This window comes from Hevea brasiliensis, chromosome 14, assembly GCF_030052815.1.
Source record: "Hevea brasiliensis isolate MT/VB/25A 57/8 chromosome 14, ASM3005281v1, whole genome shotgun sequence".
NCBI lineage: Eukaryota > Viridiplantae > Streptophyta > Magnoliopsida > Malpighiales > Euphorbiaceae > Hevea > Hevea brasiliensis.
The window spans coordinates 9196025-9214967 of record NC_079506.1 but is presented as its reverse complement, the minus strand read 5'-3'; the positions used below and the strand labels follow the sequence as shown (position 1 = coordinate 9214967).

Below are 18943 nucleotides of genomic sequence, written 5' to 3'. Positions count from 1 at the left end.
AGTGAATTTATATTCCAGGAATAGAAGCAGACATCCCAATTCCATTAAGCCATCAAACCAATAACAGAAATTTCAATGACATATTATATTTATTAATTACAACATTAGTTTAGGTTTATCAGTATCCACTGAGAAACAAGGTGACAAAAATATCTACAGGGTTTCATTTGTCTGAAATCCCATTTTCAATGCATTTCATCTTGTACAGACTCTCTCTCTCTCTCTCTCTCTCTCTCTCTCTCTCTAAAAAACTAATAAAAAGAAAAGCAATTTGAAACAGATTAGCTGCGCCATCTCCGAATTATACGCTTCAGAAGGCTTCTCATTTACCAAGACTAGTAAGGAAAATTACTTGTATGAATCCCAAATATGTAGTGCATGCTATTTCTGAAACTGTGATTTATGAACCAAGCAATTTCTTCCATCTAGCATGTCCAAGAACTAGCAGGAAAAACAAGAAATATCCTGCTGAAGTACCTCCAACAAAGTACTCAAATGTCCCATTTTTTTCATACAATTGGCAGGGGATATTCATGTCAAAGAACGACGCTACTAAGTTGTCCATTGCTATAGCGAATGATGCAATAGTTAATGTCAGCTGAGGTTGAATGAGTTCATTTTGCTGCTGGTCAAGTTGGATGTTCACATAGTCTTCTGTGTCATCAATATACTCACGAACCTGTATGTAAAGTTAAAAAAAATCAATTACCTTAAATAAAATCAACTAAATAATTACCATAACTGAACTTACAATTTCCCTCTGTAGTCAATGCGGCAAAATACTTACAGACAAGATCTTGTTGTGTGTTCCATCCAACTGCATAAAATAAGCATCAAGCAACCTCTCCAATTTCTCCACATCATTTTCATACAAAAAGCTGCCAGTTAGCAGACTTGCACTGTGACTAGAATTAAGTCGGCGGAGATGAGGGGCAAAAGAGATAATGCTATTTGAAGCTGCAGTTCCTAATAAAGCCTCAGCTTGCTGATTCTGGACCCATTTCCTTGTCAAAAATAAATCTGCCATATCTTCATTATCATCCAATAGATGTTCAATTTCATCCCTCACCTGATTGGACACATGCGATCCTCAATGAAACTATAACAGAAAAATGAATCATAATGCAGCAGTATCAACCATTGCATCGTTAAGGAATGCTAAATTCCCACATAAAAATCATTTCACACTTTCACAGCAAACTGTACCTCTCTTCAAATGCATCATATTGTGTACATCATAATTCTACAATTAAGAAAATGATAAAAAAAATGTGCATAATTTAAGAGATGCGCACCAAATTAATGAATAACAAAAAAATATTTCCTATAAATAAATATGAAGTGTGTAGTAAACTTAATTAAGACATTTGCATGAGTTTTCAAACATTAAAGCAAGTAGAGAAAGGAGAAAGCAAGATTGTAGAAGTACGTGTGCTTATTCAGTACTATATGGCCATATTAGGATGCATAAATAGTTTTGCATTCCAAAACCCGTATCTAATCACACTTCCTAACATTGTACCCAAGATATAGCCAAAAGTATTCTCCCAATCACCCAAGTTACTGATTCTAAGTTCAAGAGAAAACATGCGAAACTTGACAGACGTGAAAGAAGGCAAAAGGGAGCTTCCAAAGGCATTCTAACTCTATGTCATGACAATATGTCCATGCATCTGGACTAGTAAATAATTGAGACAAAGATTTCCAAGCATGCATGATCCGCAAAAACTAAGTGACAATATGTGCATATGATTGGACTAGTAATTTATTATGACCATTGTTTTCAAGTCGAAAATCAAAATCTTCATCTTGTGAATCAAGAATCGAATCGAATAGTAAAATTTTATAAAAATTCTCCAAATTAATTAAAAACCATATATGTTCTAAAAAATACATTAAAAAAATATCACAATACATATTTGATAAATATAGAATTATCATTTAGCAAATGAGAATGGTTCCTTATAATAGAAAAATATATTATTATTATGTTATGTGGTTTTATGTTATGAATTATGAACTCTTGAATTGTAGACAATGATTATTGTGCATATAGTGAAACACCCATTTAAATTTGAACAAATAATTAAATATAAAAAAGTATAGCGGGTTAAATTAAAAGGTCAGAATATATTAACATAAAATGTCATAATTTGAAAATTATAATTAGAGAAGTATATTAAAAAAAAAGGAAACAAAAGAAGAAGAAGAAGAGGGAAAAGAATGGGTAGTGGAATAAACATAGCTAAGTAAATGTTTTATAAGCACTTTCTACAGTAAAAAAATGAAGAGAAATATTAAATTTTAAAGCTATAGCGTCTAACAACCCTCTAGAAAAAGAATCAACCGAATCGATAGATTCATATCAATTTACTATATTCACTATTGAATCAGAAGATTCTATTAAGATTTAAGTACATTTAAGATTTTCCCTATAGATTCGAACTACAAGATTCAAATCGAGAATTTTAAATTTCTAACAACAATGATTATGACAACAGTAATGCCAATTGCATGATTGATCCCTAGATAATCCCTAAGAAACCAATGGAGGAAGTTAATTGTCTGAGCAAAGAAAACGATCCTCAAGTCACTATCCACAATCACATACACCACAAGAGAAGTTCTATTGGATAATTATCGAAGCTTTCATTGAGAAAAATTTGTTCTATTGGATAATTATCGAAGCTTTCATTGAGAAAAATCTTCTCTAAAGGGGACATCAGACAACTTTAGGAAGCAATAAAAAAACACCAAATAAGTGCATTAGAAGGTTTGGAGCATAAAAAATCCACCTTGTACTTTCACAGTTGGCGTGCAGAAATGAAATCCCTGTTAGTAGTATGCCCTAGAGCATATCATTTAGTATGTATCTTGTAAATATTTTATTAATAAAAGGCATTTTTACTTTTCCGTTTACATAATATATTTATGTGTAATAAAAAAGGTCCATTGATATTTTATTAGAAATTCTAATCTTAAGTTAATATGAGTTGTTAAGACATAGTATCATAAATGAGTTCACAATCGAGGATACTTCACAATAAGGACATGACTTATCCAGAAAGATTATAATCATGTTTGTTCCCAAGTTATTTATATGAGATGTAAATAAGATGGAATGGTGAGTCTCATGCCATATAACATGATAGATGATATGATAGCACATGGAGTTTACTTGTCATAAATCATATTAGATATAATCTTTAGACCAAATATATCTTGTATATAGGTGGTTTGAGTTTGATACTGCTTTCATACTTGTACTATGAATGGGTTTATGGGCATGTGTTGGCTCCTACTAGTTATATATGGAGATAGGTGTTGATCAAGATGGAATATGTTCCTCTAAGTAAATAGAGATAAAATCCTATTGTTCTTGATGTTTTAAGTTCGATAGATAGATTTATAAGAAAATCTTTTAATCAAGAATTAAGAGAGAACATAATATTCATAGCAAATGGGGTTTGACATAAACCATGACACTAGAATTGGGAAATTTTAGTGCATGGTAACATATGATTATAGGTTTATTTAAGGTAAACCTTATTTACTAATTGGCCATGCTATGCTAACCATGGTCTATGAGGTGCATAAAATAATTTAGAGAAATCATTTATGGTAAGATGATATTAAGAGTTGATATCATGTCTCATTGCCAATTAGTTATGAGTCTAGTAAGTCACACACATACACAAGTAATCACCAAATTAAATATGATTTAATTAATTAATTAAAGAGTTTAATTGATTAATTAAATAGGTTTGGTTTGCAATTAGATTACAAAGTCCCTAGCATGGCTTGAAACCAAATCTAGGTTATTGATGTATATTTAAAGTGTTTAAATATGAATTTAATTAATGAGAAATTAATTAATAAAGATTAATTAATTAATTTATATTTGATATAAATTGATTAGAAGAAGAGAAATAATTATTTTGAGTTAAGAACTCAAAATTAAGACAAGGATATTTTGGTCATTTCACAGGGTGACATATGGCACCATGAGATGGTGACACATTTTAATCATGTAAGATGATCAACTTGGTACAATGTGATTGGGTCAATTAAACCTAGAACCAATCAGAATGTGACATATGGCAAGGGTTTTAAGTGATGACCTAACTATATAAGTGTAAGGATGAAAGAACAAAAATCATAAGTAGCCACTTACTCCTTGGTGCCGCCACCAAAAGAACACTCTCCCTTCTCTTCTTCTTCATCTCTCATCAATTCAAAGAGATTAGCCAAAAATCTCTTGAATTAAAAATACTAGAAATTGTTTCTAGTGTCCTGTTTACATTTATAATCTCTCAAAAGGTAAAACTTGATTTTCTAATTCATAGAAAAAGCTTTAGAAGCTGTTCAAGGACTGCCATAGGTGTGTGGTGGTGTGCTAGAGGGACAACACAACATCCTGTGTCCTAAAAGAAAATCCCAAAAATGTCAAAAACAAAAATAATCAAACAATGTTATGTTAGTTGTTGATCTTCTAATCTAATCTAAAATTAAAATTAATTTTTAAATTAAAAAATATAAAAAATAAATGTAAAAAAAAAAAAAAAAATAAATTTAAATTTTTTATTTGATCATTCAATAAAAAAAAAAAAAAAATAAATATTGCATGATGACCATATGACAAAAGATGAAATTTTTTTTTTCAATGATCCTAATTTGTGTTTTTTCTCCTTCAATCCCTTGCTTCTTGCTAATCAGATTATCAATCACAAGCCCAAACAAGAAAATTCAACCAATAAGGAGTGAGAAAACCCAACACCCTTTAAATAGCAAATGTAGGGAGCATAATGTTTTTCTCCTTCCACACCTTTATTTCAAAAACATAAGTCAGAGGAAATTCTAATTTCTACCACATACTAGGATCCTGACTTCATTTGCTCAGAGCTATTCAGTGAATCTATAACATATTTGATGATATCATCGAAATCCAATAAGCAATTCTTATGATGTATAATACAACTCCAAAAACAAACAGGAAGAAAAGTATCTGCAGACCAAGTATCATCCAAAATATAAACAAGTAGGTCCAAAACTCATACATACTGCTAATGAGTAATGACTGTATGATAAAGGACAAAAGCTTTTCTCTGTAGTTAAGAGAAAGAAGTAGATAATAGGTGACTTCACTTCATGTTTAAGGAAGGGTTGGTTGGCAGACATCATACAAAATTTTCTCTTCCTTTCGTACATTATAATTTATTTTCATCATTATATAACAATATAAATATTGATATACCGCACAACTAGATGAATCTATGCACAAGTACAAGTAGGAGAAAGAAAGTAACATAGTTGAGCCAAAAAAAACCTTTTGAACACGTGCAAGAAGCGCGTGAGATTGCTTTTCAAACTTTGAACATGTTCAAGATTCTTGGTGCTAACATTCCTAGCTAGTTCATCCAAAACGGGATAGGCATCTCTCTCTAAGTCTGCCACATTGGAGTCCAAATATGTGCAAACAACCTCTAATGCAATTTCTAGAACCAGAAACTCAAAAGGAAGCTCACATTGCAAACCTTCTACGGCTTTTGGAACAGGCACCCACTGCCCACCAGTTGAAACATGCATTTCATTTTCTTGGGTACCTGTATGACCTATTCAACTTTGCCAAAGTAGTTTGTGCTTAGCCGGTCCCAAGCCCAGATAAAGGAGGAGGGTTGCGGTGGGTGACAATCAGCGTAAAAATTTCGTCATGTCTCATGATATAGATTCTTATGAGATAAACGTTGGGGCGTCCTCTGCTTACAACGCGCTATATCGGAGCCTGGGTGTAGTGAGAAATATGCAAGGGTGTAGGGCATTCACCGAAATCGACGCGCCATGCCGGCGCTTAGATATGGTGTTAAATAAGCAAGAATTCCCATATCATGAACGGGTGTGGGTAAAGAAGTTAGTCTATAGGACAGATAGTAAAATAAATAGTAGAACAAAATACAAGATATGCATAAAGAATAATATAAGATATCATAGAAGGAGATCAATTAGGAAGAAACAGGATAGGAGGAAAATTAAGGTTGGTACTTGGAATGTTGGATCACTTACAAGAAAATTAATGAAGCTTGTGGATACCTTGGAAAGGAGAAAAGTGAATATTGCTTGTATTCAAGAGACTAAATGGGTAGGAGAGACAAGCAATGAAGTGGGTAATTCAGGATATAAACTATGGTTTACCGGAAAAAAGAGAAACAAAAATGAAGTGGGCATAATTATAGACAGGGCATTGAAAGATACCGTAATAGCTGTGAAAAGAGTAGGCGATAGAATTATACTAGTAAAGTTGGTACTAGAAGGAGAAATAATAAATGTAGTTAGTGCTTATGCCCCACAAATAGGACTAGATAGTGAGAGTAAACAAAAATTTTAGGAAGATATGGATGATCTAATACAAAGCATACCGAATGAAGAGAATATTTTTATTGGTGGAGATTTGAATGGACATGTAGGAAGTGATAGGCAAGGTGATGAGAATGTTCATGGAGGTTTAATTGGTTTTGGTAGCCGAAATAAGGAGGGAAAAAGCATCTTGAATTTTGTAATGGCGTATGACCTACAAGCAAATACCTACTTTATAAAAAGGGAGTCACATTTAGTGACTTTCAAAAGTGGGCAACATAGAAACCAAATTGACTTTCTCTTAACTAGAAAGACAAATAGAGCTCTATGCAAGGATTGCAAGGTCATTCCGGGAAAGGCTTTAACAAGTCAACATCGGTTAGTGGTCTTGGATGTTAAGTTTAGAAACAATTCAAGTAAGGCTAGAAGAAATATTGTAACTCGAACAAAGTGGTTGGAGTTCAAAGGAGTAAAGCAAGTGAAGTTCAAAAATGAACTTCTTGAGTCCAAAACATGGAAGCTGGATGTGGGGGCCAATGGTATGTGGATACAGATGGCATCAAAGATTAGAGAAGTAGTTAGAAAAGTACTTGGAGAGTCTAGAGGATATGGACCACCCTCAAAATAGAGATGGTGATAGAATAGGGAAGTACAAAAGGCAGTGAAGAGAAAGAGGAAATGGTATAAGAAATTATCTAAGTGTGATAATAATGAGGCGTATGAACAGTACAAGATAGCAAAGAAAGAAGCAAAAAAGACAGTTAGTCAAGCAAGAGTGTAGGCCCTTGAAAAGTTATATGAGAAACTTGAAACTAAAGAAGGAGAGAAAGATATTTATAGATTAGCAAGGAGAAGAGAAAAGAAATGTCAAGATCTCAATAAAGTTAGGTGCGTTAAGGATAAAAAAGAAAAAATGTTGGTGAAATATAAAGACATTAAAGAAAGATGGAGAAATTATTTTGATGATATCTTTAATAATAGTCAAAGTAGTAATAGCGTGAATATTAACTACAAAGCAATAGAAAAAAATGTGAATTATACTAGAAGGATTAGATCTTCAGAAGTAAATGAAGCACTTAAGAGAATGAAATTGTGAAAAGCTTGTGGACCCGATGGAATACCAATTGAAGTGTGGAAGTGTTTGGGAGATATGGGAGTGGCATGGTTAACTAAACTATTTAATAAGATTCTGAACTCAAAGAAAATGCCTGATGAATGGAGGAGGAATATTTTAGTACATATTTTTAAAAATAAAGGAGACATACGGAGTTGCTCAAATTATAGGGAAATTAAACTCATGAGCTATACTATGAAGTTGTGGGAGAGAGTTGTGGAATATCGACTACATCATAACACTTTTATCTCTCCCAATCAATTTGGCTTCATGCCCGGTTGTTCAACTATGGAAGCGATCTTTTTCATTAGAAGCTTGATAGAGAAATATAGAGATGTGAAGAAAGATCTACATATGGTTTTTATCGATTTGGAGAAGACTTATGATAGTGTTCCAAGAGATGTCTTATGGAGAGTGTTAGAACAAAAGAGGGTTTCTATTAGGTACATATAAGTGTTAAAAGATATGTATGAAGAAGCAACTACTATTGTGCGCATGGTGGGAGGGACACAAGAGATTTTCCTATCTCAGTTGGATTACACCAAGGTTTAGCTATAAGCCCTTACCTTTTTACATTAGTTCTAGATGAATTGATGAAACATATACAAGAGAGTATCCCTTGGTACATGATGTTTACGGATGATATAGTTCTAATAGATTAGACGCGAGAAGAAGTCAATAGAAAGCTAGAACTTTGGAGAAGTATTCTAGAGTCGAAGGGCTTTAAGTTAAATAGAATAAAGACAGAGTACATGCATTGCAAGTTCAGTGAAAGTCAAACTGGAGATAGGGAATGAGTTAGTTTGGATGGAGTGGTATTGCCCAAAAGTAATCACTTTAAATATCTCGGCTCAATCCTTCAAATAGATGGGGAATGTGAGGAGGATGTTTGTCATAGGATTAAAGCCGGATGGTTGAAGTAGAGACATACCACTAGAGTTTTATGTGATAGTAAGATTCCCAATAAATTGAAAGGATAATTTTACAGTATAGCCATACGACCAGCCATATTATATGGTAGTGAGTATTGGGCAATAAAGGAGTCATATGTGTCCAAGATAAGAGTTGCAGAGATAAGAATGTTAAGGTGGATGAGTGACCATACTATACTAGATAAAATCTGTAATGAGAGTATTAGAGAAAAGGTAGGAGTGGTGCCAATTGAGGATAAGTTGAGAGAAGGGAGGTTGAGGTGGTTTGGTCATGTAAAGCATAGACATACGGAGGTTTCAGTTAGACAAGTAGAGCACATTGGGTTAGAGGATAGAAAGAAAAGAAGATGTAGACCTAAACTGACTTGGAGGAGAGTAGTACAACATGATCTAGAAGCATTACACAGTTTTGAGGATTTAACCCAAAATCGTTTAGAGTGGAGAAAGAGAATCCGTATAGCCAACCCCAATAAATTTTTTGGATAAAGACTTAGTTGAATTGAATATCTGTATGACTTGTTCCCTAGAAATTAAATGGCCTTTTAAGAGAAATTTGTTGCCTAAGCTGGTCCACAAATGGAAGAACCTCCTGGTGTAGAGGATCCAAAATCAGGAATTCTTCAGCTCTAACTATAGCTCTTATAAACTCTAGATTGACAACCATGGCTTTTTCCGTAGCTGCAAAAAGTGAAAAATAAAATCTGATTCCACTTTTTTCCCACCATAATCATTGACCACATATATGCAATATGAAAAGGTATAAAATATCCAATAACCATAAAATAAATGCAAAAATTTTTACACATCATAATTTCTTGAATATGTGATTAATGAACAAAAGGAAAAGATCATGGCACAACAAAGATACAAAAGAAAGATGAAGTCATGTTTAACAACCTTAATCAAATAATAGTTTTGGGCTAATCACCAGCTCCTTCATGAAGCCAATTCGTTTTCACATAGTGAAAGACGGAAGCAAAGATGATAATAGCCAAGACAAGGATTAAATTAACTAGTAATAGTAGGCTTCAAAAGTCCAAAGAAACTAGACTTAGTATTAGTAAATTGTGATCCTTATGCGCTGTTTCTGTTCTTTTTTTATTTGGCTTTCTTCTCTACATAAAATTTTGAAACATGTAAACAAAATAAGGTCATATGAGATACTACGCCATACACACAGAAAAATGAAATATAGGAGATGACAAAAAGAATGATGCTTAGTAATTCAGATGCACCCTTTCGTTTGCTTTGCAGAATATCATTTAAATCCTCGCACAAGCTAAAATTCAAGATGATCCAAAGTTGCAAATCATGTCATTTAAGGAAACAAACAGCGCACTTGCTTCCCAAAAATTTGTTATTAGTTGTTGGTTGAGACACACAGAATATAAAATCAGTTTCTTTTATAAATTTTCAAATATAAGCCATTCTATCACCTTCTAGACCATATAAAAATATTAAAAACTAGCAAATGACGAGAAAAAAAAAGAAGACATGATTCTAGGTAGGGGTGGCCACGATTCAGCAACCGCTGGTTACGGTTCTTGAACCGCTGGTTTAGGTTCAATGAAATCATGAACCTAAACTAAATCGCTAGGAGACGGTTTGGAAGATGGTTTCTGAACCGCCGATTCCGCTTGAGTTTGAAGGCCGTTTAAAACGGGTTGAAAAAGCAGATTTGGAGGACGGTTTGGAAGAGGTTTAGGAATGGTTTAAGGGTAGCTTAGACAAAAAAAATTAGAGAAAAATTTTATTGATTCAAAATTTAAGTTATATTTGTAAAAATATTTTAATTTTCTTAGAAATCTTTCAATCAAAATAAAATAAGAAAAAAAAAGAAAGAAAATAATTTATCTTTAAGAAAAATTTAATAAATAAAGACTTGACCCTGATTAAAAAACTAGAGATGAAATTAATTTTTTTTACAGAAATTAGCAAAAAGTGTATGAACTTAATTTTGCCTATATATCCCTTTAGGATTTAAAGGAATAAAAATTTCTAGTTCTATTACTTATATTTTTTTAAAAATTATATAATAATTGATAATTAAAAATTATAAAAGAGAAAAAAAATTAAAATAGAGGGTATTAAAAATTTTATTGAGAATTTAAAATAATAACAAAGTAATTGAGATAGTATTAAAAATTTCAGTAAGCATAAAAAATAATAAAGTAGGAAAATTGAGAGAGTATTGGAAATTAAAATGAGTGTAGAAAATAATTATTTAGAGAATTTGAGAAAAATTGAAAAAATATTAAGAATTGAAGAAAATTCAGAGAATAATTGTGTAGAGAATTAATGATATATATAAATAAATCAGGAGTGACGTAACATATTTATTGAATTTTTTTTATATTTAAATCGTTGATTTAATCCGGTTTAAAATCATTGGTTCAATTCGGTTCGGAACCGCCGGTTCACGATTCTTAAAAAATATGAACCTGAACCAAATCAAACCGATTTTGATCGAACTGATTTCGATTCGATTCCGATTCAAAACCGGATCGTGGCCACTCCTAATTTTAAGCATATCAAACATTCACTTTCATCTTTTTTGGTTGATTATTTGTTTAGTTTACCAAGTACCAACATATTTCAAAACTACAGTACCCTGACTTCCATCATCATTTTGCCTAAACAGACTAATCTCAAAACATAACTCTATATTTCACCCCAATTCGCACCACAAATGGATAAAAAAAATGATCATCGATAATTCCCAGCCAAAGTAAAACGAATTCTACACGATCAAATTTGAAACAAAAATCGCATCTTTACCAAGAATTTTGGAGGAGTGGGAAAAGACAGGGCCAAGAATCCTCAAATCCCTAGCGGGAATCGGTACACGCTTAATAATTGCGCTTTTATCACACTCCATTAGCTCCGAATTCCCAGACCTATCAAATCTCATCCACAGCCTCGCCCCTCCTACCTTGTTCTTCATCTTCACAACCGTCCCTGCAACCAAAGTATTATTATTATTACTACTACCATCAATCAATTGCTGCAGCAGTGATGTCGCCCGCAACGGAGGAGGAGGTGGTGCCAGTACTGGAGGAGACGGAGGCCCCGACTTCTTCTTCAGGCGACGCCTGGTGCTTTTGGAAAAAATAAAGGATCCCCTCCCCATTCTCCGAATATGATCTTTATTGAAATTGTATATAGGTGTGTGTGTGTGTGTGTGTATAGAACTTTTTGTGTGTGTTTTAGGGTTGTGAGATTAGAGAGGCATAGAGAAGGGTGGCGTAGGAGGTGGTGATGAGGCTGCTTCTTCTTCTTCTTCTTTTTCTTCTTCTTCTTCTTCTGCCAAAAACGCCTCCTTCCATTTCTTCCCTCCTCCTTCCACTGTTGCTTCCCGCCTTAGGTCACTTCTCTCTCATCTTTGCAGCGTTTACCTCTCCTCATTCCCCCAATTTTCCTTTGTTTAATTGTTTTCATCACAATGTCTCACTCAAATGGCATCCTAAGTGGATGAGATGAAAGGTTAATGACTGTCAATTGTAGAGGTGGTAAGAGGTGTGGAGTGAACATTTCCCAATCTACAAAAAATCCTAACCAGCCATATTACTATTGCACAGATAATAGAGTGGAACCTTTTGAGGATGGTGCGCAGAGCTTTCATCATTGACTACCGCTTCAATTGGGGAGAGTCGAAACTCTTTCACAAGGCAGATTATTGAATATCAACAGGTGAATCAGTAACTAGTGATCTGCGTATTTTCGCAGAGAGATATGACGTGTTGAACATTTTCGGTAGCACTCAAGGATATTTTGAATATTTCCCATCTGCCTCTCACGAAAGAGCAACAGGATTACTTCAATAAGGGACATTTTAATTGCCACTTAAAGAACAACTAATAAATTTTAACAAAATCCAAAAACCTCATATTAATTTACCCACTACTCGTTACTCTTAAAAATTGGGAAAAAAAAATCTTTATGAAATAAAAAAATTAGAAAGGTAAATTAAAAAAATTGGGAAATGTAAATTAGGTATTCTTCTGCATCATTAATACAATTATTTTTGTTATATCATTTGATTATGTGACTAGTAAAACAAAAACTTAAAAGGTAATTAAGGAAAAAAAGATATTACAATAATTAATTAAAATTTTATTTAATATTATTATTTGAACTGTTATTAAAAAAATATTGTTAATAACTCGACAGAATAACATTAATAAAATATAAAATTGTAGACGAGTAAAATCTTTTTAGAGTAGAAATTTCCATTCATGCTCTGCTAGTCATACTCAACTAAAAAATCCTTCCGCTCCACCAAAATATTCCAAGTTCACTCTCTTAAAAAAAGCCAACGTAACAAGCCATACAAACTAGGAATTAGAGTTTGCAGTAACAAAATTTATCCTCACAATACAGAAACATGTTGAAACATGGGCAGAAAATTGGAAGAAGCTTATGATGCAGAGAGTGGAATTGGCCTCACTGCACCTTGGATTCGCCTAAACACAGTCCTGACCCTTTCCTTGAGACCTTCATTTTCGCTTTCAACATCCCCACTCTGTTTGTCGAGCTGTGCCACGTTCCCATCAACAGTTATGACCAGCTTCCCATTCTCTCCACGCTTCACATCTCCAAAAAGTGAAACAAGGAGTGCATGAATCACCTTCTCTGCTTTTTTCCCATTTTCTTCCTCTGATTTCACAGCCTCTGACTCAACTACCACCTTGGGAACCTCCCTACTGATGTTCAAAACTAGAGCTACAACCGAGTCAGACACCATATCACTTATAGGATCTGCATTCCAATGAAGTGAAATATGTTTATCAGACTCAAGCTTCACAGTCACTCTCTCATGCACTTGCAATGTTGGAACCCCAGATTCCTCATCTGTGCCGGATTCCACACTCTCATATATCTGTTCAAGCCGGTGCTTTATCACACCAAAGGCACCAGAGAATGGAATGGTGATTCTCTGAGTAATATTTGCTGTTGATAGCTGGGAGAATACATGGAGATCTTCAGGTGCCATAATTTGGTAAGTGAAGCCCTTCTTTACTAGTATGCCGCTGACAGTTTCACCGACATCTGGGGTCTTCTCAGCTAGCTTCCCTATTGTTTTTGCCATTTTCTCAGAGTTGAAATACATCTCAACAGACTGGCAATTCTTAGGAGTAATGATTTTGGTGTTGCCATCAGCAAACTCTGTAATAAGTTTCTGTTTGAGCCTCCCCATTTCATTAGCTTCTCCATGAACAAGAATTATGTTAGGAGGCATCAGCTCTTTCAAAAATGTACTTGTCTGAGCATAATCCGCATGGGCAGAGAATGAAATATAATGGACTTGCATGTTCAGAGGAGCAGTTAGTCCATTCATTAGAGTGACCTCCTTTGGTTCATTAATGATGGTTTTAGCTAGCGTTCCTTCAACAACATATCCAGGTATAACACAAGCATTTTTCTTATCGGAGCACCACATATCAAATAACTGCCTTGACAACCCGCTTTGCAGTCCACTGGGACTAGCCATGACCACTGATGGACCCACATCAGTAAAATCCTCAATGCTATTTAGTGGTGATATGTGCTTGAATTTGAAGGGATTTGAGTTCGCAAACTGATTGCGGATCCTCTCATTCATTGAAAGGATATATGTCTGGTAGACAGTCATACACTTCTTTGCAAGGGGAGAAGCATAATATATGGGAATGTTATGGAGCTCAGGATGGTTTGACCAGTACTCATCAAGGATCAAGAGAAGTTCTTGGGCACGGCCAAGGGCAAATGCTGGGATTAGAACACGACCCCCTTGAGAAATAGTTGAGTGGATAACATCAGTGAACCGCTTCTCCCGAATGTGCCGAGGTTGATGGAGCTGGACTCCATAAGTGGATTCAATTACACATATGTCGGGGGAGAATTGTGGCATCTCAGCAGCACGAAGATGCCGGTCTTCCTCACGTGAATAGTCTCCAGTATAAAGGACTCGAACACCAGCGATGTCAACCATGAACATGGCAGCACCAAGGACATGACCAGCAGTATAGCACCAAAATTTAATGCCATTCACCTCCACTGTTTGATGGAAGTCAATAACCTGCAATTACAAGAGAGGGATTGTAAATTTAAATTTAGATTGATATGCATGCTTGCACATTCTCAGCCACAAAACTATAAATGCACATGCATGCACAAACAGATATGAGTTCATAAAGCTAACAATACTAGGATGTCAGCCTGGCAAAAGAAATGAAATTTAAAAATCAAATTAGCATTATTGATAGACATTCAATCACATTCTTAGAATGTACTTAAAGCAACTCATAGATAATAATGGGGCAGACCCCTTCTATTATGGTTGCATAGAAGCCAATTGAAAGTCTAATAAAATCCAAACTTCAACTCTTCTATCATTACTATGCACCATTAGAAGCTGTACACCAACAATGACAAGGAGGGAGAATTCCCCATTGACAGGAATCACGGAAGTTCAATTCGTTTAGATACACAAAATAAAAATATTCCATGAGAAATTGCTTGACGAGAATCAAGTTCAACACTTCAAGAGGCGCCAAAAACCAACTCCTTCCAGTATACGTCACATAGCTTTCTAAAAACAAGAATCCTAGCACTCAACATAAAAATTTTTTTCCCCATCATCAGCAAGGACATGTCTGATACAACAGGTAGAAGATTGTGAAGACCCTTCCAAATGATACCTACATTTGTATTCTGTAGTGCTTAGTTTGAACTTCATGAGCAAACTATGACCTAGCACACTACAAACCTACATATGAACAAAGCCATTACTCATCAAGTTGACAACCAATCCCTAACTACAATTAGTTTTGCCAGCCACAAATTCATAGTTAAATTAAAAGTTTGTTGCACCATCACAAATGTTACTGAAGCCATTAGGCTATGTCCAGTTAGCATTAAACACAAATTCCTTTTTTAAAAAAAAAAGAACAAGAAGAAGAAGAAGAAGAAGCTAGAAACACAAAAATAGAGCTAATATTTACAATATGACCTAAAGACTATCAATTACATACGACATTAGTTGTCAACCTCAACTACTTGAATATGCACTTTGATATCACCAAGCTACTGATAATTCCAAATTTAACTTGAAAGCAAACAATCCAACTTACATTGAACGGTGGATAAAAGAGCAACATTTACATAGGCTTTTTCCCCTTAAGTGTAATACTATGCAGAAACTTCTAAAAATATAACTTATGCATATCAGCCGCATAAAAACTATATGCTGAGAGCTGAGTTCACAAAATAAGCTTCTGGACATCAAATGGGAAATCAAACAACTAAAATCCCAAACATACACAAAAGCTAAGAGATTCATAAGAAGGAAAAAATCACAAGACACAAACTTCTTTCATCTATTGGAATGTGGAATCAATTCAACATAAACAGAAACACCATAAGAATAGATGGAATGCTAAGGAACAATCGGCAACATGCTGAAATCCTGATTCAGGAAGAAAACATCATGCAGAGACAAATAGAACCACCCAAGGACTGGCTGGAAAGTATCTTTAAAAGGAATCACCACAGAATTGGGAAGGAATGCAAGCCTAGAGATGGATAGAAACCAAAAGGAAAAAGGAAGAAGGAAAAAAGGACACAACAATTAAAGAACACAAACCTCAATCTTATCCATGGAGCGGTTTATGTCTTGCTCATCAAACAACATGTCTTCAACTGAAACCTTGCTGACTTTAACATAATCTGTTAAAAGCAACTTGTAGATAGCCTTTGTTGCATGAGTCATGAAGACACGACCCTTAAATGTGGTCTGATAGAAAGTACATAAATATCAGTTTAACTGTAAAGACACCTATTCAAGACAATTTATACTAATTCATCCAGAAAAAAAAAAAAAAATCAAACCTTCTCCAAGAAATAAGGCAGAGATGCAGCATGATCCAAGTGAAAGCTACAAGAAAAAAGCATCACTATAGCTATTAAGTGGCAAAGATGGAGACAGGGATGAGGGAGGTAAGAGAGAGAGAGAGGTGAAAGAATTTTGATTCAGAAAGCAAAGGCAGAGAGTGGAACTGGAAACCACAAATTGAACTAAAAGAAGGGCAATATTAAATTATTTTTTCTTTATGGAAATCTTAAGTACTATCAGGCCCTTAAAACTTCAATAAACTTTCAGAAAGAATTATCATCCATTATGAATCACCTAAAAAGAGAAACGAACAATTAAAAGAGCAAAACTTCCATAAACTTTACATCTCACCCTATTTTTGTAGCTGTCCACTATTAACCACCCTTCTAACGTCACGTGCCTAGCTCCATGCTAAGGCAACAATACCACTGAGCAAGCATACAACACTCATATATTTTTTCTAATTCTGACACCCCTGTACATCTTTCCTTTTACATATTCTCATGCATCTAAGTATCTAATGCAATTGTTACATCAACATCACATTATATCCTGAAAACAGTCATTCATGTAAAAAATAAAAGTGCCATCACCTACAGAAAAGAAAAGGCATAGTGCAATACTATGTTTCATTCAACAAAGTCACTACAAGATAGATGATACCCCCTTCGCAAATGATTAGTTTATGCTAGCCAAATTACTGACACTAGCATGCACCCTAATAAGAAATAGAAATCAGTTATATGAACTTAAAATATAGTCTTCTGGTGCAGCAAATGAAAACTCACACATAACAAGCAACTAAATTAAGCAAATATATGAGAAAGAAATACATACTGGGTGACGAGAAGTACATCAATAGTTGAAGGATCAATCTCATCAAAGTATGGCAAGGCAGCCATGCCTGAGTAAGCCGGATGAATTCCACAATCAAACTATCCCACACACAACAGAGAAAATAAAGACTACATTAATTAGAATCCATAAAAATATAAAACAAAATAATCAAATTAGAAAATGCAAAACCTTCATAGCTATATCATACCAACACTGTCTTCCCTTTATAGGACATGTACACACAGGATCGACCCACTTCATTGCCAGCCCCAAGAGGAGTTAAAGTTAGTTGATCCCCTTCTCTTGTTACTGGTGCATCTCGTCTTTTCAGAGATTGGGATTGCCCCGTTGAAGCCATTCCCGTTGCTGCCAAAAACCAGAGTAACCCAAACAAGCTAAATTGCAGTTAATACGAAGTACCATGTTCCTATTTAAATAAGCGAAATAAGCCATTTTGCATACAGGGAATTTGCAATTAAGCAAATAACACTCCAGAAACAAAGCATTCAAGAAAGCTCAAATGATTTATTTTGCAGAGATATAAAACCTTAAAACCCTAGAGTTCAAGTGGCTGTCAGTATGTGACCCCGAGTATTGCACGCGAGTCACTCGGTTAACCCAAATTCCCAAGTTCGCGTTATTCAGGTTTTACTGGGTTTAACGCTAATTGCAAGCTTTACATAGAATAACATTACAAGAAAAGAAACGGAAGAGAAGAAGACGACAACTGATTACAAAAACAAACAACAAGGACAAAAACAGCGATACAGAGATAACCTGATAGCTGGAACTTGATGGAAGAACAAGACGAGAAAGGTGTACCTTTGGTTTTAGCTCAGAGAGATACAGAGATCCACAAAGTACTTAACTGAGCTCTGAAATTGCAACGGTGAGAGAGGAAAAGAAAGAATGCCGTTGTAATGAGAAAAATTGACAAAAATTCCAGGGTTTTAAGAATAAGAACAATTTTATATGCTTGAATCAAAACGGCAGCGTTTTATTTTTTTTTTTTTCCTCCAGAAGGTTTGTAAAAATAACCAAACGGCAATCTCCAAAAAAGAAAACGACGCAATGTTCCCTAACCGCATTGTTCACGAATATTTCATAAATCTACCTATGATGAAGACATATTCAAAATTTAAGCACCTTCACCGTAGTCAAACACGTAATCCAATAGAGGTTTTACGGCTCTAGCGCGATAAAATATTACACAAGTAGTGATGATCCCAGCTTTCAATCTGCAAAAGACTGAATTTTTAACATAGCCAAGTTTTAAGGATATACTGTTCTAGTGAATAACCCATCAAATTGAATCTGTTCAACTACTCGACCCTGCTAGTCTCCATGTATTCTATAATTTCTATTGCAGTAGTCTAAAACATAATTGCAAGTCTACTATCTCCTTGTGGTTTCACATATTCTGACAAACAACAAAGTTTACAAATTTGACAGGATTGACTATCCGGTAGCAGTTGAGAAAGAACTTGCAACCCCAAATGAGAACTCCAGAACTAAAATAAGTGAATACCCATCTCTAGGTATATCTGATGAGACAACTTCCGACTTTCTCCAACAGCTGGGGGAGCAAGGATCCACAAGGGACTAGGGAGGCCTATGTTGGATAAAACCGCCTTGAAACTACACTGGCTGCATGGATATTTTAACTAATTGTCCATTATTGAAAGTCAATAAAGGGAGCAGTTGCCACACATCTGCTGTGGTGCTAAGCCGGACAAACCAGGAATTTATGCTCCATAGAACCAAAAGTGATCCTCATAGTTCTGAAAAAAAATGGAAGAAGCTTAAGATAAAGAGAGAAGCATTAGCCTTAGAGAG

General features: G+C 34.6%; 1 protein-coding gene and 1 pseudogene across 2 annotated transcripts; both read right to left on the bottom strand.

The window, feature by feature from the left end:
• Window positions 1–400: 400 nt before the first annotated feature.
• On the bottom strand, window positions 401–12422 carry LOC110671807 (magnesium transporter MRS2-4-like; annotated as a pseudogene).
• A 168-nt stretch (window positions 12423–12590) lies between these two features.
• Window positions 12591–18078, bottom strand: LOC110671828 (cleavage and polyadenylation specificity factor subunit 3-I). 2 transcript variants are annotated; one of them, XM_021834423.2, is made up of 6 exons: window positions 17930–18078; window positions 17316–17473; window positions 17108–17205; window positions 16267–16312; window positions 16022–16171; window positions 12591–14455 (listed from the first exon to the last, which is right to left on the bottom strand). In XM_021834423.2, the coding sequence occupies exons 2-6, from the start codon at window positions 17463–17465 to the stop codon at window positions 12815–12817; spliced, it is 2085 nt and encodes a 694-aa protein (XP_021690115.2). In that variant the 5' UTR covers window positions 17466–17473; window positions 17930–18078; the 3' UTR covers window positions 12591–12814. The 2 variants fall into 2 exon arrangements, with proteins under 2 accessions (XP_021690115.2, XP_021690084.2); XM_021834392.2 differs by having other exon boundaries at window positions 17316–17502; window positions 17930–18038.
• Window positions 18079–18943: the final 865 nt, after the last annotated feature.

Bases quoted from the DNA above. Each gene is read 5' to 3' on its own strand.
- LOC110671828 (XM_021834423.2), bottom strand. From the start codon at position 17,465: ATGGCTTCAACGGGGCAATCCCAATCTCTGAAAAGACGAGATGCACCA. The intron at 17,206-17,315 runs GTATGATATAGC...TGTGTGGGATAG, and splicing joins ATAAAGGGAAGACAGTGTTG to TTTGATTGTGGAATTCATCC. The intron at 14,456-16,021 runs GTTTGTGTTCTT...TTGTAATTGCAG, and splicing joins GCTCCATGGATAAGATTGAG to GTTATTGACTTCCATCAAAC.